Consider the following 24,535-nt stretch of genomic DNA (forward strand, 5'->3'; position numbering starts at 1 on the left):
TCTTTCTTTCCAGGGATAATTTTAAAACAAACTTTAGGAATTAACAAACAATGGTGCCTGTTGTATCGGTCGAAGATCAGATGAAAGCTGTACTAGACTGTGTGGTCACTGAGGATAAAATACCCACAGATGTCAGCACTACGTTAAAGCTTTTCATAAACAAACTTGATGAGTGCTCAAGGTAAGTCTGGTTGACAAGTGCTTAATGTATTTTATTCATTACACCGATTCTGTTACAAAACGTTTCTTAAACGGAAGCAAACGGAACGAAACGGGAAGGGACCTACCTGCATTTGTCCAATAGAAACTCTCGTTTTGCTCTGATGCTTCCGTTTGGTGCTTAAACGTTAAACTGTTTCCATAATGAGTACACCCCTGATGTTGTTATGACAGTGCATGTTTAGCCTCCCTGTATGTGAATTAATGTACTACTGCCTCTGCCAAGCGATCTGGGCTTTCATGGCACAGGTGGTAATGCATTCACACCACAATAACCACAGGGTTGTTGACTCAAGCCCTGCAGCGATTGTTCTCTCTCCATCACTACATTGGTGGCAGCAGTTCTCCCTGCTGTCTCTCTGAGTTACTGGTTCAAGCTCCACTCCGACTGTTCCCATTTCCAACCAATTAGTACTCATTCATTGTTTACCGTTTGTGTCACTCTCATCTTAATGGCATGTTTGTCTCTGAACAGGAGCAGCATAAAGCGATGCAAAGAGCGCAGTCTGGAGGAGGCAGGCCAGCTGCTGAGGAAGATCCCAGTGAAGCAGCTCCAGTGTTTAGAGGAGAAGCTCCTCCTGTCACTCATCAGGCTACTCGTCGCCATGCAGATGCAGATGTTTAACATCGCCAGTCGCAAATTAGACCAGGTCCAGAACAAGCTCTTTCATCTAGAAGTGATGTTTTCAATGCTGAATAACTAAAGTGCTATTCTGAATATGTATTTGATCATGCCATTACAGATGTTGCAACATCTGGCGGAAGTCAATCGTTTTCTGGTTTTTCGAGAAATCCACCACTGTTTGTCCACCATAGTGGGAAAGGAACAGGTATGTGTCAATTGTTCTAAAAAGAATCCATGGTTAGAAGTATTCTTTAGCAATGCAATAATGTTTCAGCATCTTTCCTTTTCAGGCATTATCAATTGGGGACCTCCAGAGAGGTTAGTTGTGGATTAGAATCATCTTGAATTGTTCTTTGTTTTAGTATGAGTGGCATTGTCAATATGAACTATTATATTTTTGGCCTAATTTTAGGTGCCATGTTATCTCCTCTGTGTGATTTGTGTTTGCAGCCTGCATGTTCCTGGAGGACAGCTCTATTGGTCGTGAGCTGTGGAGAGAGGCCTGCCCTTCCTTGATAAATAAAGTTGCTGAGTTATTCCCTGTAATACTGGAGCAGGATGGTTTGAGAAATGGCCCACTGTGTTACCAAGCTGTCAAGGTAAATACTGTATATGCACTTTATCAACCTTTAACTTCCTGGCTCTTGTCTCATGTTAACAAAATTGTACTTGTCTTTTTTCATTTGAAGCACCGTTCAGAAGACGTCTTGTCACTGAATTGACCTGTGAGTTGGCTGTGTTAGTAGGTGTCTAACTGATCTGGGACCTGTCCCTTCAGGTGTGTTTGCAGGTGTTTCAGCTGTTGCCAGGTGAGATGGCCCCTCTGGTGTGGGAGAAGGAACAGGGGAGTTTGGCAATGCAGAGGATCCTACAGTCTCTAATGGACATCATCCTGGGACAGGTCTGTGTTTTACATCGATTCAGGTTTGCCAGTCTGTTCTCCCTGATGTCCCTCCATGGTCCAGCTCTTACTCTTACTACACGGTCCTTTGTAGCTCAATTAGTAGAGCAAGGCGCTTGTAACACCAGGGTAGTGGGTTCGATTCCCGGGACCACCCATACGTTAAAATGTATGCACGCATGACTAAGTCACTTTGGATAAAAGTGTGTGCTAAATAGCATTTATTATTATTATTATTATTATTATTATTATTATTATTATTATTATTATTATATTACTTGTTTCCTCTGTGTGTGGGCAGTGCTCCAACAGGGACACCCGTCTCCTGGCTGGGACCACAGTGGCCATGCTGATCAACACGGTACTAGAGGGAGGGGAGGGAGGAGCAGCTGCCTGGAGTCTGCTACAAGTCACTCACTCAGGTACACATTCAAGGACTTTCATATTGTTGACATTGTATGTTGACTTTTATTGATTACATTCTATATTGTTTATTGTTTACATTCCAAATCACCACAACACATATGAAGGATTTGAACCATAAACCTATTCATATAAGGACTGTGACGATTAAGTGTTTTTTTTAATGCCACTGGTTGATGTGTGTTGCTCAGAGCCCTGGCAGCTGTGTGTGGGTGGTCTCCAGGTGCAGTGCAGCCCCCGGGCGCAGGACGGAGTGGACAGACTGGCCGTGAGCAGGGGTCTGCTGACCTGCTGTAGAAGGGGCATCCTAGTCAGTCAGGTGGACACCACAGGGGTATGTCTCACAGACTGCTCATGCTAACTGATATCTTCTTCATTCGTTCTTATGAAATTCTCCTTGGCCAATTTAGAAAATGTCACTTGTCGTTTCTGATTTAGGGTTTTCTATCTATTGTTTCAGACTTGTCTACTCCTGGATGGTTTGTTTCCTTTGGTCTCTGCTCTGTGTGAGGAGAAGCTTGACTGTCACTACTACGTCTTTGAAGGTACTGTAAAACAAAACCAGTGTGTTTCTGTACGTGCAAACGTAATGAAATTAAGAAAACCTGAGAATCAAATCAACGTTTATTAAAACCTATGTCTGATGGCAGTGTTAACACTGTGGCTGAAGAGTGTTAAGGAGAGTCTAGCTGAGATATGGGAGGTGACCAGTGCTCCCCTGCTGCCTGATGACTCTAGCCTGAGACAACAACTCATCCAGGTCATCTGGAACAATGCTGAGAGTCCAGTAAGTTTCCAGTCATCTCCTTATCAAAGTAATGGTGTAATAGTATATTAGTAACAATAACATCCCATTTCTCCTAACACATTCCCAGGTCGAGGGTGTGTCAGAGGTTGTGCGCAGTGCGTTCTGCCTGCTGCTGGAGATCTATGAGATGGACTGCCAGCGTTTTGGAGACACACAGAAGAATCTACACATTTCCTTACTGCACCGCATAACCAAACTGCCCTGGGAGGCCAAAGCCAAATACTTCCCCCTCTGTTCACTGCTCCCCTATGTAGGCACTGACTTGGTGAGGGTATACAAAGTAATCTTAACCTCTGTCAAAGTGTATGTTCAGTTGTGGAAATTGTGATTATGTTCAGTTGTGGAAATTGTGATTATAATTCATTTTCCGTTAACCCCTCAGGTGCTGGAGCAGTACTCTGAGCTTCCCAACCATCTCCTGAAGTGCATGTCCACCAATTATCTGTCCCCATGTGCCTCAGAGCTTTACAAGTGTCTGATCCAGAAGCAGAGACGGGAGCTGTGTGAGGAAGTGGCCCAGGATGCTCCTCCCTTGGAGCTGGATCTGGCCAATCAGTGGGCCAGGCGTTGGCGGTCCACTCTGCTGGAGGCCTTGACCTCTGACGTGACCCTTCTTCAGAACAACGTCTCCAGCCACTTGCTGCCCTGGACTCTGCGGGTCTTCCCCTCTGCTGTGGAGCCCCTGCTGGCCCCTCTAGACCCTGCCTCTCCAGGGCACCTCCATGCCTGGGCCTGTGTGATGAGTGCCCGCCGAGCGACTTGTGGAGGCTCCCCCTGGGCCCTGGAGAGTGGCTCTGCCCTGGAGACCCTCCGTCTCGCCCTCGGATGTGTGGACGATAGAGTCCGCCTGGCCGCCCTCAACCTGCTGTGCTGCAGCCCAAAGACCAAAGAGAGCCCGACGCCGGAGGAGCTGTCTACCATGAGGACCTTCATCCCCCAGAACCTCAACAGTGAGTCGTCACCATTCCGCCAGCACCTCCAGGCGGGGGTGAAGAGGTTTCTGGTCCGGATCCGAGACAGCTGCCTGGCCCACCTCAGAGGACTGAAGGGAAAAAGAGACGGTGGTGCCAGCCTCACAAAGGAGACAGAGATGGCACTTGATCAGGGAGTAGGTGAGAGCTGTGAAAGTTTGAAGCACTAAATAATGGTTTTAAAATGTCTTTCCTTGTCCCGTCTAGCTGTGAGGTGCAATTTATTAATATCCTATTTATGCTGATCATTGTAGGGTTTGTGGACTGGCTGTCCCAGCTGCCCTTGTCCTATCTGGCACCAGGACACAGCTACCAGAGGAAGAAGACTGTCCTGCTGCTGCTGTCTGCTGTACTAGAGACGTGCACAGACACCTGGAGCCCAGACAAGAAGAAGGGCCAGCCCCCAGGTCAGTAAAGGGGGCATGAGATGGTTGACTCTTCATTCTGGGGCTTTAAAGCCTGTATGAAGCTAATTCCAAAAGGTTTTTGTTCCCTTTCTGTAGTTAACATGGCCTCTTTGATCAACTGGGCAAGGCTGAGAGGATGGTGGGATTTCTTCTCTAGATCAAAACAGCTGGTCCTTATTGGCTGTTTAGAGGATTCCACCAATGAGGTAGACTTAATACTTATGTTACAAATTAATTTTTGTATTTTTAATACATTGTGAGTGACAGAAGGATAAGTGAAATAATGTATTTTCTCTGCTCTATTTTCTTCCTATGTAGATTCGGGAGCTCTCTGCAGGGTTACTGGTGAGATTTTTCCCACCTAGTTTTCTGGAGGACATTACTCCTGTGCTGTTTGGCCGAGCAGAACTGCTCCTCTGCAGTCCCCGTGTGCCGGAGGCTCAGATGGGAGCTCTGATCATGAAGGTCCTCCTCCAGAAGTAAGTAGTGCTTAATTTATACACCCCCTGTACCCAGAGTTCTGGTCCTCTAACTCTGTGTAGCATAACCCCCTCTCTGAAGGTCTGGAGGTCAGTCTCATGTGCCCTGGCTGGACAGCCGTATCAACTACGTCAGTTCTGGGGACTCAAAGGCCTCTACTCTGGTCAGGTATCTACTCAAGGAACTCGAGCAGCATTACCTGATTGCTAAGGATGATATGATGCTTGCTGCAAGGACCAAACCCATACATGGTGAGACCTGTTGCATCATTGCTATTTCACAAAATGTAATTTTGCAGATATCTAACAGCTTATAAATATAAACATGTTGAATTCCAAAGCATTTGACATTGCAACCTTATTTGAGTGATGTATTTGTTTCAGGTATTTTGACTGCCCTAGAGAGGTGTATACTAGAGGTACCTAACACCCTGTGTGATGTGGTCGATCACAGAGTGACCATAGAGATCCTGGTTCTCCTGGAGAGGATCACTCTGCTCCTCCTGGGTGTGCTGTATGGAGACCAGGACGCCTGCGGTGATGAGAAAGGTATCACCAGTAAAGAGACATCATAAAAGAGAAGATCGGAGAAGGAGAAGGGTAAAATTGATATGGAATGGTTGTCTCACCCCGCCCTTGTCTTTTCCAGATGTACCCCCATCTTTCTGTGACATGGGGAATGCCATCACCTCTCTGATAGGCCAGGTGGCAGGAGAGGACCAGGGGGAGGGGGATGAGTGTGTGCTGCTGTCTGAGGAACACAGCCTGGTCCTCACCTGCTGCTGGGTCTCCCTCAAGGTACTCTACATAAAACCGATCAACACTCACACTGACCACCCGGCAACACATTATAACAAATGTTCAGCACCACTAGGAAATACATTCTGGCCTTCAATAAGTATTGTTATGTTTTCCTCTTCAGGAAATAGGAATCTTTCTAGGTTCTCTGGTGGAGAGAATCCTTGCTCAGGCCAAACAGACAGAATCCTTTCTAACTTTAGAAGACCTGAAGAGGGCCTCTAAAGTGTTCAAGAACATTCTTCTCAAATGCCGCCACTGGGTAAGAAGGACATAACATCCATCTATGGGTCACAACTCAAAGCTTCTTGTCTCATCTTCAGTCCTGACATACATGTTTCTATCCCCCAGGGGGCAGTAGAGGGCTGCTGTGTGGGCTTTACCAGGTTCTGTGCCTGTCTCCTGAGCAGCAGTGACCCAGAGCTCAGGGATATCCCAGCACACATGCTGAAGCAGGTAATCTCTGACCCATGCCCTTTTGAGGGACTCATCCACACCGCACACAGGGCTATCATGGGGTAAAGGTTTCTGTAGAGTATGTTTTAGGTCCAGGCCAGTGATGTACCTTATCATTCTCTGCCAATTCATATCTAATTTTACCTGCAACAATGAAGCTATGTTGCATGCATATTTAGCTAGTATGGTTAAACTGTGTGTGTGCTAACTGATATGGGGTTTTCTCTCCAGGGGCTAGAGGTGCTGCAGTCTCGCTGTACGTCAGTGACCCGGCGGGCGGCAGGGCTGCCCATGCTCATCCTGTGTGTTGTGTCAGCAGAGGAGGCCAGTAAGGCCCGGCCCCTCCTGGCCCACAGCATTCACACCCTGCTGGACACAGCCAGGTCCCCTCTGCCCCAGGAATGGGACCAGACGCTGGACCTGCCACAGGTAATACACATCATGAATTCACCAAATGTTAGCCAGATATACACACGCACGTACACTACTTCCCATGAAATATACACATGCACTACATGTACATTACCTACCACGAACACAGATGAGATGCACAGCCATCGAGATACACACATGCCAATAGGATACTCAAGTCCAGGTCAGTTAGCATGCTGTCTAATGTTGGCTTTCACCCTCCTCTCCTCCAGGTGTGTGCAGTCCACACCCTGCAGGCCCTGGTACGAGGCTCTGGGCTGGGGGTGGCTGTGCTGCAGTTTGCCCCGGCTGTGGCCATCCTGTCCCTGACCCTCCTCAGCTCCCCCTGCTGGGCCATGAGGAATGCTGCCCTGCAGCTCTACAGTAATAAGACAATCTCTCCTCTCACTACTGTAATGCACACACTGTGGACAGAGTCAAAGCTCAGGTTTCAGTGTAATTTGTATTCTCTGAAACTGACCAGCTCAAACATTAGATTATATAGACCGGGAGAGAATCCATTTGGTGCACTTGCGCGGTCTGCTCCAATTTCTTTCATGTAGCTATCAGACATGCATGTTAAATTATTCATTTGTTATTGTGCTCCCTCTGACTGAACCCTGTCCCATGCACAGGCTCTCTGTGCTCAAGGTTGCTGGGTCAGCGCTCTGGAGGTGAAGAGGGCTCCACCCAGCATGGCATGTCTCCCCCCGCCTTCTTCACCCACTACCCTGCCCTGCAGCCCTTCCTCCTGGGAGAGTTGAGGGGGGCGGCAGAGGACTTGCAGTGTCCCTCTGGGGAGGCCCGGCTCCGCCTGCACCCCTCCCTCTACCCTGTCCTCACCCTCCTGGCCAAACTCCAGCGAGGGGTCCAAGACCAAACAGGGTGATTACTGTTTTCATGTCATTGTTTAAATTTCATCAAACAGTCAAGCTAAAGAATCCCTTCATAGCTGCATCTACTCAATGAAGCAGGTGATTATGTGCATGGACCTGTTTAAGGATAACAAACCTGTATTCATTTACAGTGTTCTGTGCATCTCCCTGCAGTATGTAAACTGGTCCATGTAACCTTTGTTCCCAGCAGGACTCTGTCAGACTTCCTGATTCCACTGCTCCAGCTGGCTGCCAGTCCTATCTACAGTGTGAGGGTCATGACCTCCAAAGCCTTGGTTGCCATGACGCCCCCCTCCCAATACGTGAGCACCCTGCTCCGGTTGACAGGAGAGCTGCCGGAGCCCCAGGACCCCAGCTGTCACAATCGTCTGCATGGACAGCTACTGCAGATCAGAGCCATCCTGGACAGGGGTCTATGCACACAAAGGTGAGGGTTTACAGAATGGAAAACAAACAGGGAAGGATTCTATGGAGGCCATAGAGATTCTATAATTCATGTTCTCTTTATTCTGTGATTAAGGCGCTGTCAGGTTTTGTAATTTGTGTTATTTCCCCAGTCCTCCCCCAGATGCCCTTTGTGACGTGGTGGACCGTGTAGAGTCCAGACTGTGGTTGGTGACAGGGGCTCAGCACTGCCCCCTGGTGCGTGGGGCCTACCTGGGTGTGGCAGGCCTGCTGAGGGGGCTCTGCTCTCAGGGGTTCCTCCACCAGATGAGGGATGTGCTCCTGTCAGAGCTCCACTCACCACACCAAAGGCTCAAGGTACCCAACAGACCCTGTCTTTCTCACACACACATGTGCACACTCTCACACACACACACACACACACACACACACACACACACACACACACACAGTTCTTATCCAGAGATACTTTGTCATGATTTGTTGTCATCTTCATCATCTTGGTATGTTCTAACTGATATCAGTGAGGTTGTGTTAGCCACACCACCATACTTAAGGTTTATGGCATGCCATTTTACAGGTTGGGTCCGCCTCCTTCCATCAGAACGCTATCCACTTCCTGTGTGCAGAGCCCAGGTGGGCTTGCCAGGTGTGGGGGAGTTTCTCCACAGAGAGCTCCGACCTGAGGCTGTCATTGGTCAGTTGGGCGGCGGAGAGGCAGAGATGGAGTGGGACCAGCATGCAACAGGTGCTGCAGACGGCACTGCAGGTGAGACATGAACACCCTGTCTAGACTAGAGCTTGCTGGGAAAGTCACCCTGTCCAAAACCTACCAACAGTTTTAAACGATTCGTTTTCAACATACAATATGAGAAATTCAAGGCACTAAAGATATGTTTGACTTTAAACACAATGCTGCATGGGGCTGAAATCAAGCTGAGAATCTTTTTTTTCCTCATGAAAATTAATGGGTGTATCAGCTCACAGATATTATATACACTCATTTAACAGGGTCAGGGAAATCTGAACTAGACCAATACAGTCAAGGATATCCATCCTTTTTCTCTGCTGTGTTATGATGTATGAGTACTTTTGGGTGTCACCAAAAATGTATGGAGTAAAAGGTACACTATTTTCTTTGGGAATGTAGTGAAGTAAAAGTTGTCTCATCAATATGCCTGTGTCAGTGCCCCTGTTTTATACCTCTTTCAGTTTCTGGACAGCAAAGTGTTCCCACCTATTGGCTACCCTTTAATGACGCCACATTCCTGATTTGACAATGGTGACCTGACCATGCTGTGTTTTAGGGGAATGGTGTTTAACATTCCTCTCTGTACTCAGGCCAACCTGAAGGAGGCGCTGTTGGACCAGAGTGTAGAGTACAGGAGGACATATCTGACAACCCTAGTGGCAGTGATGACTCCTGGGGCTGACCCTACTTTGTCCCAGGAGCCCTCCCCTTCTCCCCCCCTGGAGGGTCTAGTCCTGCTGGAGTGTGTGGAGCTGCTTCTGGGGGCCCTGGAGGGCCACAGAGGGGGGCCAGAGTTCCTCTCCCAGGCCTTGTGTGCTGCCAGCCTGCTGCTCTCCCAAAGGTCAGGATACAAAATTCTGCACAGCGCACTCCTCTCTGTTTTCTCTGTTAATTTACTTTACAACAACAAGTCATTATTGTGTCAGATCCACAAAAAACATACTGAACATTCACACTCTTTTTCTTCTTCCTCTGTCTCAGTCTTCAGACATCTCTGTTCCCTCGGTGGTGCAGTCTGTTGGAGGTCCACCGGGGGCCGGAGGCCCCTGAGGCTCTCAGGATGGCCTGTGCCTGGGCCCTGTGTCATGCTGGGGCCCCCTTACTGAGCACGGCCCTGAGGGACCACACTCCTCTCCCTGTCTTCAGCACTAGGTAGAGATCTAGAACAGGGACGTAGGTTAAAAAGTAAAATACTGTATGCATACTGCATACTGACCTTGTCACAATCTACTGCTGTTTGTCTCACGTCATAATAATAATGTCCTCTCTGTTTTTCTTCCTATGCAGGTTGATCAACACAGGGCTTTACCTGCTGCAGGATGAGAGCCAGCAGGTGAGGATAAAAGCGGCCGGTTTTGCCTCCACACTCTGCCAAGCCAGGAGAGGAGGAGGGGAGAGGAGCATGTACCTGATGCAGGTCAACCAGGCTCTGCCCTTCCTGCTGGAGCTGCTGCTGGAGGAATGCTGGGATAGTCCTGGTGTCCTGGAGGTGTTGCTGTGTCACCTGCCCCAGTCTGACCTGAGCTCAGTACTGAGGGAGGCCAGGGACACTGGGTGAGTCATCACACACACAGGTAGTCAACAAACTCATGACATGTAGACAGGGTATGTCTTTTGTTTTGTTTGTTGTTCATCAATCCCTCTCTGTTCCACAGGTGTGCCAGTCTCTATGAGCAGGATGAAGCCAACGTATTTGCAGAACCGTCTGTGATGTCAGCATGTCTGCTTCCATACCTGCTTCAGCTTGCTGAAAAGTACCCAGCATCCTCAGTGGTGGTAGAACGCCTGGGTGTGTGGGCCAGGGAGAATGTTACAGACCTGCTGGAGAACCTCCGGGTCTGTAAAGACCTCCAGCCAGGTAACACACAGGCCAAGGACCACATACTTACTGATTGTGTCTGAAAGCTACAGAATGAGTATGGTTACATGCACATAATAATATGATTATTGTGGATAGACATTAATATAAGTTTGTTTAAAATGTTTACATGCTTTGCAAGAAGAACGATTTCCCTAATAATCATGTTTACATGGGCACATCTGAAATCAAGCTACCTGAGGAGACTTAAATAAATGCTGAAAATCGCCAATGAAAATAAACGTTCTACCACAGCGACCACGTTATTTTTGCGAAGCCTATTTGAGTTCGGGCATATAAAGTTTGTATGTGAACCATTTCTAAGATACTCGCGCATAAGAGGGAGGCTTGCGCTACCGGTGCTGGCACATGTTCAGATCGAATACACCGCTGGAACACCGATTTTAAGCTGTTTACATTTCCCAATAACTTGAACGATTGCTCTGAAAACCAGGTGTTTTAAGCAGCGTATGCTTACTCTGATTTTGACCTCACGCCGATTTTAAGATAAACAGAGTAAAGTGTTTACTTGACTATTGCCATACTCGGCCTACTGCCGTAATCAGTTTAATATCTAATTATTAGTGTGCATGTAAAGTACTGAAAATGTCTTGGCTGAAAGTATTATGTGAGCTTAAAGGGATACTTCGGGATTTTATCTATTTCCCCAGAGTCAGATGAACTTGTGGATACCATTTTTATGTCTAATTTTTATGTCTCCGTATGTAAGAAGTTAGAGGTAGTTTCGCAAGCCAATGCTACCTAGCATTAGCGCAATGACTGGAAGTCTATGGGTATCTACTAGCATGAAACAAACATTTGACATACAAATGCTATCCACAAGTTCATCTGACTCTGGGGAAGAAGATAAAAGGGCCTCATTGCCAAAATCCCGAAGTATCCCTTTAACTGTTCTTCCATTCTAGGTGACACCCTGGACCCGGCCTGGTTGGCTCTTCTCATGGATTCTAGTTTCCATGGCGCCCTGTGTGGCCTGTGGGCCAGGGCAGCATTCCTCCTGCGGCTGCTAGAAATGTCTGATGACCTCCGGCCCCTCTGTGATCCTGATAGTTTACGTAAGAACATCCAGGAAGTTAACTGTGTGCTCAGCCAGAACGGTGTCCAGTTGCCTGCTGCCTTTACTGCAGTTCTGACTAGAGACCTGCCTTGATGATACAGTAGTCTGGTCCACACTCTGACAAAAGATTGCCTTAGTACTCCTCTTTGACGATCCAAATTAATGAATCCATGGATGCTGCATGAATGCCTACGGCAGCTACAAACAACGTGTGTAGGCTTTGAATGGACTCTCTCTGCAGCTGCTGCACTACAGTACAGTAGCATTTTGCAGGCAGGCTTTCAGATTAGTTATGTACAGCCAGATGAATGCAATGATCAGATTACTTACTGCTGCTGATGAGGCCTGCTAAGTATTGAACAGCTATAGAGAGCATCTCCTTACACCTACTATGACTGAACTGAGTGTCTATACTGATCCAAAGAGCCTCTTAGAACATTTCAGTTGACGCTATTGTTTATTTTATTTACAATGTGTTAATGCATTTGCATGTCTGTATAATCATGATGCAACCATGATGCAAGTAATTTTGTATGGTTTTAAAGGATAAATGTTTAATTCTATAGATTAAATAATCTATTAAAGTGGGGTTGTCCTCTCTTTCCTGTAGTCTTTCGTGTTTAGGATGTCTTCCTTTATCTGTCTCCCAACATTAAATCCCTCTCAGCTGTGCTTGACTAGACTGTGAACAAAGCCTCTCTGTGTGAATTCTCCGACCGGTTCCAACTGCCTCCGACCACTCCTGGTATATCTGTCATACCACCAGCAGCCACAGTAAGGCACCCCCTTCATTCTAGTCTACAGTAGGCTACATTGCCTTTTCTCCTCTCCTGTTCATCTTTCCATATTAGCCACGTGATGTAATGCCAGCAGCCGTCAGGAGTAGAGGCAGACAGACAGGAGGGTTGGTGAACAGAATAGGAATATAAGGCTTTATGCTCCATTAGTGGCTAGTCTTCTGCCTGGATAAGTGTCCATTGTCAGACTGCCTGCCTCCCTCAGATGAAGATGATTGACTGTACTGTAGAGGTGCTGGTTGCCACGCAACACCCCACACTAGAACAGTCTTACATCATCATCACAGCAGTCCACTCCTTTTGTTGGAGATGTGCTTCTATTAGTGGCAGGCAAATATTTGATGAGGCTACTGTTCACCCTCTTTAGAAGTGTTTGTGTGTACATTGGGGCTGAATGACCTTTCTAATATCTGGAGCAGGCATTATAAAGTAAGACTATTTCTGAACTGGTTTTTCCTGTGTTAATTACAATGTTACTACACAGGTCTAAGAGCAACTGGATGATGTGTTAACCAATAGGGAACTGATAAAGAAACTGGCTTTCTGTAGACAACTTTATTGGAGAACAGTCTGTAACTCACTCCTCGTACCGGTGTTCACTTACTTTATGTAACCACTTAATGATTCATACGTCATAGACATGAGACACCGAGAGATAAAGTGGGTGTATAATCCTACAGGATTTAAATGTATCTGAGAGCAAACCACAGCAGGCTTGGAGGAGGAACAGTACTAGAACACTAACACAATCTATAAAACGGGTCTAGTGACTTACCCTTTGTGACACTGGTGCTTTTAAAACAAACAACTGTGAACTCTGTGCTAATTCCAGACAAAGACATACAGATAACATGTTCTGAATTCTGTCCTTGAGTATGCCTGAACTAAAACATACATATCATGAAATGAATAATAAAAATATGACTTGCGTAACATTATAAACAACAATTTCCTATTTTCTTGCTTCTTTCATTTTATTTCAGTGTTTTTCCCTCATCGGTCTAACTATGACCTATTTAACTGTCCAAATGTTTTTCCATTAGAAACTTTCCATACATAATTAAGAAAAGGAAAGTTGGGCCTTTTCTGGAAGGGGTGTGTGTGTGCGTGCGTGGGTGCGTGTTACCTGCACTCTGCCGAGGGTTTAATAGGAACCTGAAGGCTGACCATCTGGCCTGATTAGAGCCTTTGTTACCATTCCCTGAGACCGCAGGGTTACCTGGATACAGCCTTGGAGGTTTCATTAAGTCTGTGTCCAGGTACTGAAATGATTAGCCACAGCAGACAGGAACAAGGCCAAGTAAGCACAAAGGCTTTTATGAGCTGAGCATTCCATCAGGGTCACAAGGAATCTGCTCTTCCACTGACATACTGCCAGTCAGTGCAGTTTTGGTTAAGAAAACAATAAGAGGGGACATTCACACTTTACTCAGCATCAACACAACTTGATTTAGGTCAACTCAATATAGAGTTAATAAATATACCAAGTCTGTTTGTGTGAGATTGGTTTTAGGACTGTACAATGAAGTCATAGACTGCATTAGAGAGAGTGTTTGTGTGTGTGTGTTTACATGACCCAGAGAGAAAGTTGGGTGTGAGAGTGTGTATTTGTGTTGGCATGAGGAAGAACGACCGAGTGACTGTAGAATGGGATAGAGAGTACGAGAGAGAGGGAGAGTGTTTGTATTGGTAATTGTTTGAAAGCAGGGTGATGTTTGTTTGAAAAGTGGCTGCTGAGTGAATGAGTCATGCTCTGCCAGTGGCCTGTGGCTCTCTCCTTCTGCTGGGGTCAGCCAACAATGACAGGGGCCTCTCTCCTTTGAGCATCCAGCTGCCTGCACAGGGAGAGAGGCAAGCGTTTAACATCTGCCCCCTCCAGTCCCCATGGCCTTCTGATGACCTGTCCTGTCAGTGGACAGGACATCAACATGGGTCAGGGACCGAGGCTGAGGGAGAACATGGTGGAGAGAGAGGGGGTGGGTGGTGGAGGAAGGTTGTGTGGAGGGGTGAAAGGGGCTAGCTGGGATAAAGTGTTGCATGTTAAGTCAATCAATTTTTTCAATCAATTTTATTTTATATAGCCCTTCTTACATCAGCTAATATCTCGAAGTGCTGTACAGAAACCCAGCCTAAAACCCCAAACAGCTAGTAATGCAGGTGTAGAAGCACGGTGGCTAGGAAAAACTCCCTAGAAAGGCAAAACCTAGGAAGAAACCTAGAGAGGAACCAGGCTATGAGGGGTGGCCAGTCCTCTTCTGGCTGTGCCGGGTGGAGATTATAACAGAACCATGCCAAGATGTTCAAAAATGTTCATAAGTGACAAGCATGGTCAAATAATAATCAGGAATAAATCTCAGTTGGCTTTTCATAGCCGATCATTAAGAGTTGAAAACAGCAGGTCTGGGACAGGTAGGGGTTCCATAACCGCAGGCAGAACAGTTGAAACTGGAATAGCAGCAAGGCCAGGCGGACTGGGGACAGCAAGGAGTCACCACGGCCGGTAGTCCCGACGTATGGTCCTAGGGCTCAGGTCTCTCAGTTGGCTTTTCATAGCCGATCATTAAGAGTTGAAAACAGCAGGTCTGGGACAGGTAGGGGTTTCGTAGCCGCAGGCAGAACAGTTGAAACTGGAATAGCAGCAAGGCCAGGCGGACTGGGGACAGCAAGGTGTCATCATGCCCGGTAGTCCTGACGTATGGTCCTAGGGCTCAGGTTCTCAGAGAGAAAGAGAGAACGAGAGAATTAGAGAGAGCATACTTAAATTCACACAGGACACTGGATAAGACAGGAGAAGTACTCCAGGTATAACCAACTAACCCCAGCCCCCCGACACATAAACTACTGCAGCATAAATACTGGAGGCTGAGACAGGAGCGGTCCGGAGACACTGTGGCCCCATCCGAAGAAACCCCCGGACAGGGCCAAACAGGAAGGATATAACCCCACCCACTCCGCCAAAGCACAGCCCCCGCACCACTAGAGGGATATCCCCAACCACCAACTTACAATCCTGAGACAAGGCCGAGTATAGCCCACAGAGGTCTCCACCACAGCACAAACCAAGGGGGGGGCGCCAACCCAGACAGGAAGATCACGTCAGTAACTCAACCCACTCAAGTGACGCACCCCTCCCAGGGACGGCATGAAAGAGCACCAGCAAGCCAGTGACTCAGCCCCTGCAACAGGGTTAGAGGCAGAGAACCCCAGTGGAGAGGGGAACCGGCCTGGCAGAGACAGCAAGGGCTGTTCGTTGCTCCAGCCTTTCCGTTCACCTTCACACTCCTGGGCCAGACTACACTCAATCATATGACCTACTGAAGAGATAAGTCTTCAGTAAAGACTTAAAGGTTGAGACCGAGTCTGCGTCTCTCACATGGGTAGGCAGACTGTTCCATAAAAATGGAGATCTATAGGAGAAAGCCCTGCCTCCCGCTGTTTGCTTAGAAATTCTAGGGACAATTAGGAGGCCTGCGTCTTGTGACCGTAGCGTACGTATTGGTATGTACGGCAGGACCAACTCGGAAAGATAGGTAGGAGCAAGCCCATGTAACGCTTTATAGGTTAACAGTAAAACCTTGAAATCAGCCCTTGCCTTAACAGGAAGCCAGTGTAGGGAAGCTAGCACTGGAGTAATATGATCAAATTTCTTGGTTCTAGTCAGGATTCTAGCAGCCGTATTTAGCACTAACTGAAGTTTATTTAGTGCTTTATCCGGGTAGCCGGAAAATAGAGCATTGCAGTAGTCTAACCTAGAAGTAACAAATGCATGGATTAATTTTTCTGCATCATTTTTGGACAGAACATTTCTGATTTTTGCAATGTTACGTAGATGGAAAAAAGCTGTCCTTGAAACAGTCTTGATATGTTCGTCAAAAGAGAGATCAGGGTCAAGAGTAACGCCTAGGTCCTTCACAGTTTTATTTGAGACGACTTTACAACCATCAAGATTAATTGTCAGATTTAACAGAAGATCTCTTTGTTTCTTGGGACCTAGAACAAGCATCTCTGTTTTGTCCGAGTTTAAAAGTAAAAAAAAAAAAGTATATTGCCAGCACTCATACATTATAGTGTGAGTCTTTTGGGGTAATCTTTGGACAGCTGAGGAAGGCAGAGAGGCTTTTTGAGAGATACAGTGGGACGTGTCTGGACTCTGGACAGTCTCTATATTCAGAGTGTTGTTTTGAAAGCTGGCGAATTAGGGAAGTGGGGAAATTATTTACGAGTTCCATAATGTGTTCTAATGGGCCAGCAGGCTAAATGGGGAACAAACAAGGGAGAAGTTTTTCAATGCTGTTACTGTAAGTTGGCGAATTAGGGAAGTGGGGAAATTATTTACGAGTTCCATAATGTGTTCTAATGGGCCAGCAGGCTAAATGGGGAACAAACAAGGGAGAAGTTTTTCAATGCTGTTACTGCTGTTTTCTGCAATTCATTTTGCCATGTCTCCCGCAGCCGACAATGTAGTTGGCAAGGCAGTGGGTTGGCTTTGCTCTGTGCTGCCAAAGGAGATCACCGAAATCTTACCATCAAAAGAAGATTAGAAAAACGGATGATAAAACTGATTAGTGATCAGTATAACAAGGCCATGTAAAAACGTCATGGTTCTTCCACCTTTTCATTTAACACAGTTCATTCAAATCAGCAGATCCTAAAGGAACCATATATTACTTATAAAAACAACATTTTAGCTGCTCAAACATCAAGAGAAACAGTTAGTTATTCAAACCGTATAACTCTATCACGATACGATAATAAAAAGGTGTACTATTCAGACAGTGCCGAGTAAACAACCCGAGCATGTAAATATGGTCCCAATGGATTTCTGGGTGGAGCACTTTTGGCTCTAGGTCTAGGACCTTGAAAAGGCAGCGCGCCGGCGCCGCCGCCCGGTACTAGAGTGCAAATGGGCGTTCCTTCTCCAAGAGAGGGAGAGAGAGCGAGGCTGTTTACGAAGAAAACAGATCTTGCTTCTACAAAAACAAGGGCTGGTCTGCAGAGAGGAGAGCAGTTTGACTGAATTATTCAGCATAGGCTCTTCCACACAAAAGCAGATAGGCTATTTAAATAGCCTATCTATTTCCTTTTGTACACTGATTATTTGTCGTTTTTATTCATCCTGTCAGCTCTACAGAATGTTTTTCTCGCTGCACTTTGTTTTGCTAAGCATGGCTTTAGCGGACAGCACACCCAATGCTGAAGGTAACACGTTACTCTAATTATGACGACTGAAAAGCAATGCCTTTGTTCACGCTAGTCTATTTATTATTAGATAGAATTATGTTTATTTGTTTTTGTTATATACTCAATATATTAATTTTATCAGTTAAGAATTTGAATTGTATACATTATGGCATAGGACCTGAGAAATTGAGTCCAAGAAAATGAAAGTTCTAAAATGTATTTGTTTACAACAAGGAGATTCAAGAATACATTTTTTGTTGATTATTAATATGAATGTATAATTACAGTACGTTCGTGGCAATTCCTTGTTGAATGTATTACTTTTAGATTCTACACTTAAAGTATGTTAATATGTTTTATTTGCTATTAATTTGTCCTCTTTATTTTCAATTCAACGTGTTAATTTTTCCATAAATCAATGTGTACCCAGACTGCATCAAATCCAATGGTGTGGAGTACAGAGGGGAAAAACAGAGCTCCTCCACAGGACTAACCTGTCTAAACTGGACTAACACAACCCGGGACTATGATGTTATGGCATATACAGATTCACAAATGGGTAAATTACATTGTAATTTCATGACACAATCAAACATGTAATATGCCATCAAATTGATAATTCATTGATTTGACACAAGTTCTCATCTGCCACCATTGCTGTGGTCACTAGAAGTGCCCTGGTTTAAATGTCACATTTGTTGTGATGGTAAAAATGTTTGTTTGGTTATAGATGTTCCTGACATGAGTGTATAACTCCAGGCTCTAGTCTCTCTCTGTGTGGGTTATATTAGTAAGGTCAGGGTTGACGTATTTCAATATTGTTGGCAAAATACAGAGCCAGAGCATGCATTTCAGTAGTACAGTATATTTCATGCCCTTTGTGTTCATTATGCAAGCTTTTAATTAATTATACCGTGATTAAGTAAATGATTAATGAAGCTGGTTTTATCCAGACACCAGGACAGACAGACAGAGGGAGAGGGCTTTCTCCACCTGCGAGGCACAGTGAGGATGTTGATGTCCTTTTCTTTATGCTCTGTAGGTGTTGGGGAACATAACTACTGCCGTAACCCAGACTCCTCTGAGAAGCCTTGGTGCTACGTGACTGGCCCAGATGCTGAGACACAGAGACAATCATGTGCCATTGACACCTGCAAAGGTATTTAGCTGCCCAGTCATACAAAGAAGATATCAGTCTAATAGAAATGCATACACTGACAGTACACAGGTCAACGCACTACATTGGGAAAATGTATGTAAAATGCTGTTTAAACATAGCCGTGACGGAGTGAATATATATTATGCACACACATTGAAATGTAGGTCAGGGCTGGGTAAAAACACATTACTGAATGGGGGAAGAAAAGACTGCTTCCTCTGCCCTTCCCTTAATGTTTTCTCAATGCAGTTCTTGCAAAGGGAAGTCACTGTAGTTGAGAAATCTCTAACTTTAAAGAGGTGAAATGTAAATGTTTTTCTGAGGATCTTTCTAACCCTGTGAATATTATTATTAAGGCCAAAGTGCGAAGCTCTGGAAGTGTTGTGGTGGGAATGTCCCCCTCAGAGTTGGCCTTGAGAACCAAGCAAACTATGGGGAGGCATGTGTTTGTTTCTTGGGAACCTAGAATGTATTTCTTCTCATAAGGAAACTAGAGATCTTTAGCTGAAGATTTTTAGACAAGAGATATTTGTAGTTCTTTTTTTTTATTTATGGTTACGCAACAATTTATACACAAACTGCTGCATTCTTTTTTAAATAAGCCTGCTGATTGGGCATATCTGGAGAAGTCTCTTCTCCCATGTGAGAAGCTGTGAGAGAAGAGTTAATCCACTATGAGGCTGTTTCCTGGGGGTTTGACCTTTGCTCTCTCATTGTCTGGGAAGGCAGTGCATGTCAAACAATAACAAGGGCCCTGTCCTTACTGAACCTACAGATGCTACATTTTAAAGAGCCATAACTTGTTAGGCAGGTGGCTGCCTAAGGTTAGGTATACCTCTTACTCAACCCATTGGTGTGAAATCGATAACTTTCCCATGGATACATCAGGCAATTGGCTACTGCTGGCTATGACCTCATGCTCTAACTCCAGCAGAGTTGGTAAACAACTTTTTTGGAGAGCAGATGTTGCCATCCGCAGCTCCAGTTTCCTTTCCCATGAGACCAGGATCACATCACCTGTAGTGCACTTCTGCCCCATTTTGCTGTGAAATGGCTGTTGTTTTTAATTATGTAATTTCTTTATAGAACTGCTTCCAAAGTAAACAAATTAGACTAATCCAGTAGCTCTCCCTGTCCATCTGAGGATAGCCTCTGTGTCAACCAAGTGGAAATTAGTTTCCTCCTCTATTCACGCATTTATTTTATCTCAATGTTTATTCTACAATAAAAGCACGTAAAAAGAGCCTCTTCCGACCAGCCTGGGAAATTTGAATGATTAAACAAGAAATCGAGTTAAAGAATCTAATCAACTATTACTATGTGTCCTCAAGTACAGAAACCCAAATACAACATCAGGAAACACAGAAAGCAAACTAACATGGCGTTTGGTCAGTGTTTGGGGACTTGATGTTGAACTTATTGTCTCCACAGACGAAGCCCCTACAGAGGCAGAAGCATCAGAGGCAGGCCCCCTCACCATAGCACAGACTGAGATCTTTGAGCCGGCCAAGTCTGGGCTTGCCCAGGGAGGGGGTAATGCAGTCCAGCCAGTCATGGGCATCAGCCAGCGGGTACGCACAGGACCCAAGAAGAAGAAGGACCTGGGCACTCTCGGTATGTCCTGATCTCACTGCTGAGGCAGAGGGGTTATAGGGGAAAGGGGGGATGCCATAGGGCCATAACATGTGAGCCTCAAGGGATACTCCTAAAAAGAGTGGGCCAGCTTGATGCAGCTCGGCTTGGTACAATAAGATGGATATAAATGGTAAAATAAATGAGTAATAAAGGATTCAAAATATTCTCAAAGGGATACAATCATTATTTGCCTCACTGCAAGTGAAGTGCACCAATGTGCAAATGTTCAAATACATACCGTATATAAACTTTTGTGAATTCAGTTTGGTAACCATAGTGCCTGTGTGTCATGGTTCTTTCAGGCTATGTGGTTGGTATCCTCATGATGGCCATTATCATCCTCCTCGGGGTGGGCATCACCTTCGGATACTTCTACAAGAGGTCAGTATCAGCCACTATGCTACACTAGGTGCTACAACTGGAGACACAGAACATTACAACCCTAGCTATGTTTTACTACTTTGTTAGGTTGCATCATGTGGTATGTGTGAGTGACATAAGAACTAGAACACGTGTCGTGCACCGCTAGACTAAATGGTGCCTCTCCAGAGAGTAGGAACACAATGTTACATCGATTTGCAACAGATTCTTCTTTCTACTGCAGAGAGAGACAGAAATCAATCAACACCAAAATGCTCCGCTGTAGTGGTGATTCAGAACTCGAATGTAGCGTTGCACAGTCTTGGCACAGCTTAACTTGTTGTGTCCATGATGAAGGGAGCAGCTCTGAGTGCTTGGAACCTCTTAGGCGGAATGTCAGTGAGGTGAGGGAGGGCATGTGTGGGCAGTGGGCACAGAATGTTACCAGGATGTAGAGCGGTGTCGCTCAGAAGTGACGAGACCCACTACCACAAAGACAACAACAACATGAAAACAAGGAACGGAAGGGAAAAACGGGGGAAGAAAATGCCTGCAGCCTGGGTATTTTAGGCACCCACGTTAGACCTGCCCTCAGAGACCAGTGACATCAGTAATGTGATGCTTGCTTAGCCTCCTACATGTATAGTAAACACGCATCATCACATATTGATGGGGAATTGATGCCACCAATGTTATGTGTGTACTTTTAAGAGTAGCTTGAATTAAAATCGGTCAAGGAAATTGATTAGATCAACTTCCAATCATACGTACATACAGAGTTTTAGCCTTTTTCTTTCTCACGCAGTAATATCAGGTTTAGGGAAAAAGTATAGCCACTGAAGCCCAGGCTTGTCGAGTTAATGAGACAAGATTTGGAAGGATGGCCACACAAGAAGAGCCAATGGGTAGAATCAGTGCTGTAGTGGGGCATAGTGGAGCAGAGCAAAGTTGCGTAATGTGTTGCATAGAAGCAGCGGGCAGGAAGAGGCTCCCGTCCAACAGTATGGCATGTTCCCTGTGCTGGCTGGGGCTCAGCAGATAGCAGACCTCATAACACCCTCAGATTGTGTCCCGAATGGCACCCAATTCCCTACATAGTGCACTACGTTTGACCAGAGCTCTATATAGGGAATAGGGAGCCATTTGGGACAGCCCCAGTCACCTGCCTGGACTGGCTTAGCTCATACTGTAGCTTGCCTGCCACCGCCTACCCCCAGACTCCATCAAAACGTTCCCTTCCCTGTACCAGACCAGATACTGCCTCGAACCGCCCCTGTCATTTCTGCCTCCACAAGATTAATGGACACCGTTAAAAATATCCTCATCCAGTGAAATGAGACTCAGCATGGGACACTGCCTCTCCTTGTCATAAATAGAAATCTTGACCCAAGCTGGCTCTCCAAGTGTTTTGAAAGATTATTCAGGTCATAGGTTGCTGAGGGTGCTATGATGAGCCTCTCTTAGTAATAGCCATGTTTTCCTCAAGTTAAAGACATTAGTCCTGAAAACAGTCCTGCAAACTGCAATGTGAAATAGCAACTCTCAACCCCATGTGTGTATAAAATCTGCCCCAACACTATGATCAGTACCACAGTCATCCTAACCTGTTCTGTCTATGTGTTGTTTGCTGCAGGGGTCGGGACCTGAAGAAGCAGCATGAGCAGCGTGTGTATGAGCGGGAGATGCAGAGGATCACCCTGCCCCTGTCGGCCTTCTCCAACCCAACCTGTGAGCTGCTGGATGAAAACACCATCATCATCACGTCCGAGAAGCAGACCCCCACCCAGGATGGCATGGTAGGGGAGGGGGGAGACCCCCTGATTGACCAGCAGGCTGGTACACCAGGAGCCTGAGCACTGACCACCCCACTGGACTGGGAATGGACCATGATATTCGAACCTCAGAGGACCAAAACACTCCCCTACCCTGACCTCCCTCTGTCCCCAAATCACCCCCCTTTTAAAGGTCTACGAGGAGAAGGGAAAAAATACGAGGAGGACTAATTTCACTCCACGTGGAGACCATCAGGTGAATCTGGTGATGGTTGTGTACAAAAGTGCATATCAGGGATGCTCATTGAGAAATAGTGCATTTGATATCCAAGAAAACATGATCATGGGCTGACTCTGAGTCAGAGTTACTGCTTGGAAAGGGGGACTTCATAGCCTTTTATTTTCTGCTTTCTTTTTCATATTGAGGTGTGGCAGAGTGGTGTTATGGGCTTACCGGAGAAAACAATGCTACTCACGTCCCCTGACCCTTTGGCTGTGCTAGGTCAGTTATGGGAGGGCATCTAGTATACAGTAGACGTATAGGATAGCCCTGTTAGACATCTGTTTTTCTATCTGAAAGACAGTGTTGGGACAGATGTGTGGAGTAATGAATTAGCTTCAGAGAAAATTAATATTAGGTCTAAATCAGATCTGCAAAAGAAAAGGCAACATCTCCCGCTCTCTGAAGCTGTGACGTTGCCTTAGCATGATGCATCTGAATGTATTACATTGTTTCACTGGTGACCTTTCTGTTTAACTAATCTTAAGGCTAGGTGACAGAAGCCAATGTGTAGTAACTGCAAACATCAGACATTTGTTGGCTATACATGCGACAGACTGTATCTCAGGTTAAGGAGTGACAGGAAAAGGGAAACCTCTTGAAATCGAAGAGACCGTTTGTTCTCAGGACAAAAATGCAGCAGAACTGCTGTGAAACAGAATACCGCTCAGTCTGTTGTCTGGCTAGAACCGGACAGAGCCTGTCTGAATGACGCCTGGGCAGAAAATAACAGTCTCGTTAAGGGTTGACTCCTGTGGCATTAGATTGAATTTAGACCATTGAATTACGTGTCCCAAACGTTAGGGCAAGCAGTGGAGCAAAGTAAAAGAGTGTAATGAGGACATATAAGTCCAAACCTTTTGAGGTAACCTAGTTTATTAGATGTACAGGATGGTTTAACTGCTTAATAAGCAGTCTGTCACATTTTGAAATGGGATGCTGAAAGTAATGCCACAGAGTTGGTTAGAAAATGTAACATATCATCTGATTGATTGACTTCAGCACAATCTCTTTTGTTGGGATGAAATGTAATATCTTTCTGCTTTACATGGTTGCTCGATTGTTCTGCTAATGCAACCTTGCATCATTCCAAATTGTATTTTGTGATGAGACTATTCATCTTTCAAATGGTTGAAAATCATTGGTTACTTCTCAATCATTGTGGTTCCTTAAATTTTGGTGCACTGTTGTTTTGTAAATATAGTTTTTCTTCATTTTTGCAATGCATCAAATACTGTTGCTCCTCAATGGAGATTAGTACTTGTATTTGAATGTTTGGCAGATTTTTACTGCTGCGACTGAAATAAAACGGATTTTGAAAAAGATGAACTGCGTCCTCATTCCTCACCCTTATAAAGGGGCAATATACAATTTACGGGCCAATTGAAACTAAGATTGGCCACTAGATTATAGCCAGCTGTTCTCTCCTTAAACCTTCAATATGCTCTAAAATCCCCCACACTGCTGATCTCAATTGCAACCATCATCCACCACCGATTGACCACTTCATAATGCGAATGTCGGCGTTATCTTGTCCTGATTGCAACCAACATTTTCCATGTCGATTTCGCCCTCTGGTGGATATTATCATCAGAACAATTTGATATTGCCATTTTAACTGACTAAGTGCTATTTGTCTATTTGACAATCATTCTGTACACTGAAATAAAGTATTTAATTTCCTTGTTTACAACAGCAAATATTCTATAGCAATGTGGCCTACCCTACACATTTTATGAATGGAAAAGTCATGGTGTAGGATTCATTTTTCGTTTCCAATTTATGCAATCCATTAATGGTAATTTCTTATCAAGAAGGGAAAAGCAAGGAAATATTCCTGAACTGTAGGCTACACATGACACCAA

The 24,535-nt window shown here is 45.4% G+C and overlaps 2 protein-coding genes across 2 annotated transcripts; both read left to right on the top strand.

Moving 5' to 3' along the window:
- LOC311141656 (tRNA (32-2'-O)-methyltransferase regulator THADA) lies at positions 1–13,241 on the top strand. The gene is made up of 31 exons (XM_084177059.1): positions 1–181; positions 695–869; positions 963–1,049; positions 1,135–1,162; positions 1,295–1,443; positions 1,623–1,745; positions 2,047–2,167; positions 2,360–2,502; positions 2,629–2,713; positions 2,819–2,955; positions 3,044–3,241; positions 3,359–4,088; positions 4,202–4,354; positions 4,451–4,560; positions 4,673–4,833; positions 4,916–5,085; positions 5,218–5,382; positions 5,483–5,631; positions 5,756–5,893; positions 5,983–6,087; positions 6,319–6,516; positions 6,732–6,882; positions 7,134–7,383; positions 7,585–7,821; positions 7,952–8,156; positions 8,380–8,568; positions 9,141–9,391; positions 9,532–9,702; positions 9,838–10,104; positions 10,206–10,408; positions 11,335–13,241. The coding sequence occupies exons 1-31, from the start codon at positions 51–53 to the stop codon at positions 11,577–11,579; spliced, it is 5,625 nt and encodes a 1,874-aa protein (XP_084033185.1). The 5' UTR covers positions 1–50; the 3' UTR covers positions 11,580–13,241.
- Positions 13,242–17,219: 3,978 nt separating this feature from the next.
- On the top strand, positions 17,220–23,988 carry LOC311141370 (phosphoinositide-3-kinase-interacting protein 1-like). The gene is made up of 6 exons (XM_084176670.1): positions 17,220–17,482; positions 17,895–18,023; positions 18,507–18,623; positions 20,055–20,237; positions 20,561–20,639; positions 22,252–23,988. Exons 1-6 carry the CDS (start codon positions 17,416–17,418, stop codon positions 22,469–22,471), a joined length of 795 nt encoding a protein of 264 aa, XP_084032796.1. The 5' UTR covers positions 17,220–17,415; the 3' UTR covers positions 22,472–23,988.
- Positions 23,989–24,535: the final 547 nt, after the last annotated feature.

Source organism: Coregonus lavaretus, assembly GCF_964263955.1.
Source record: "Coregonus lavaretus genome assembly, chromosome: 14".
NCBI classification, from domain to species: domain Eukaryota; kingdom Metazoa; phylum Chordata; class Actinopteri; order Salmoniformes; family Salmonidae; genus Coregonus; species Coregonus lavaretus.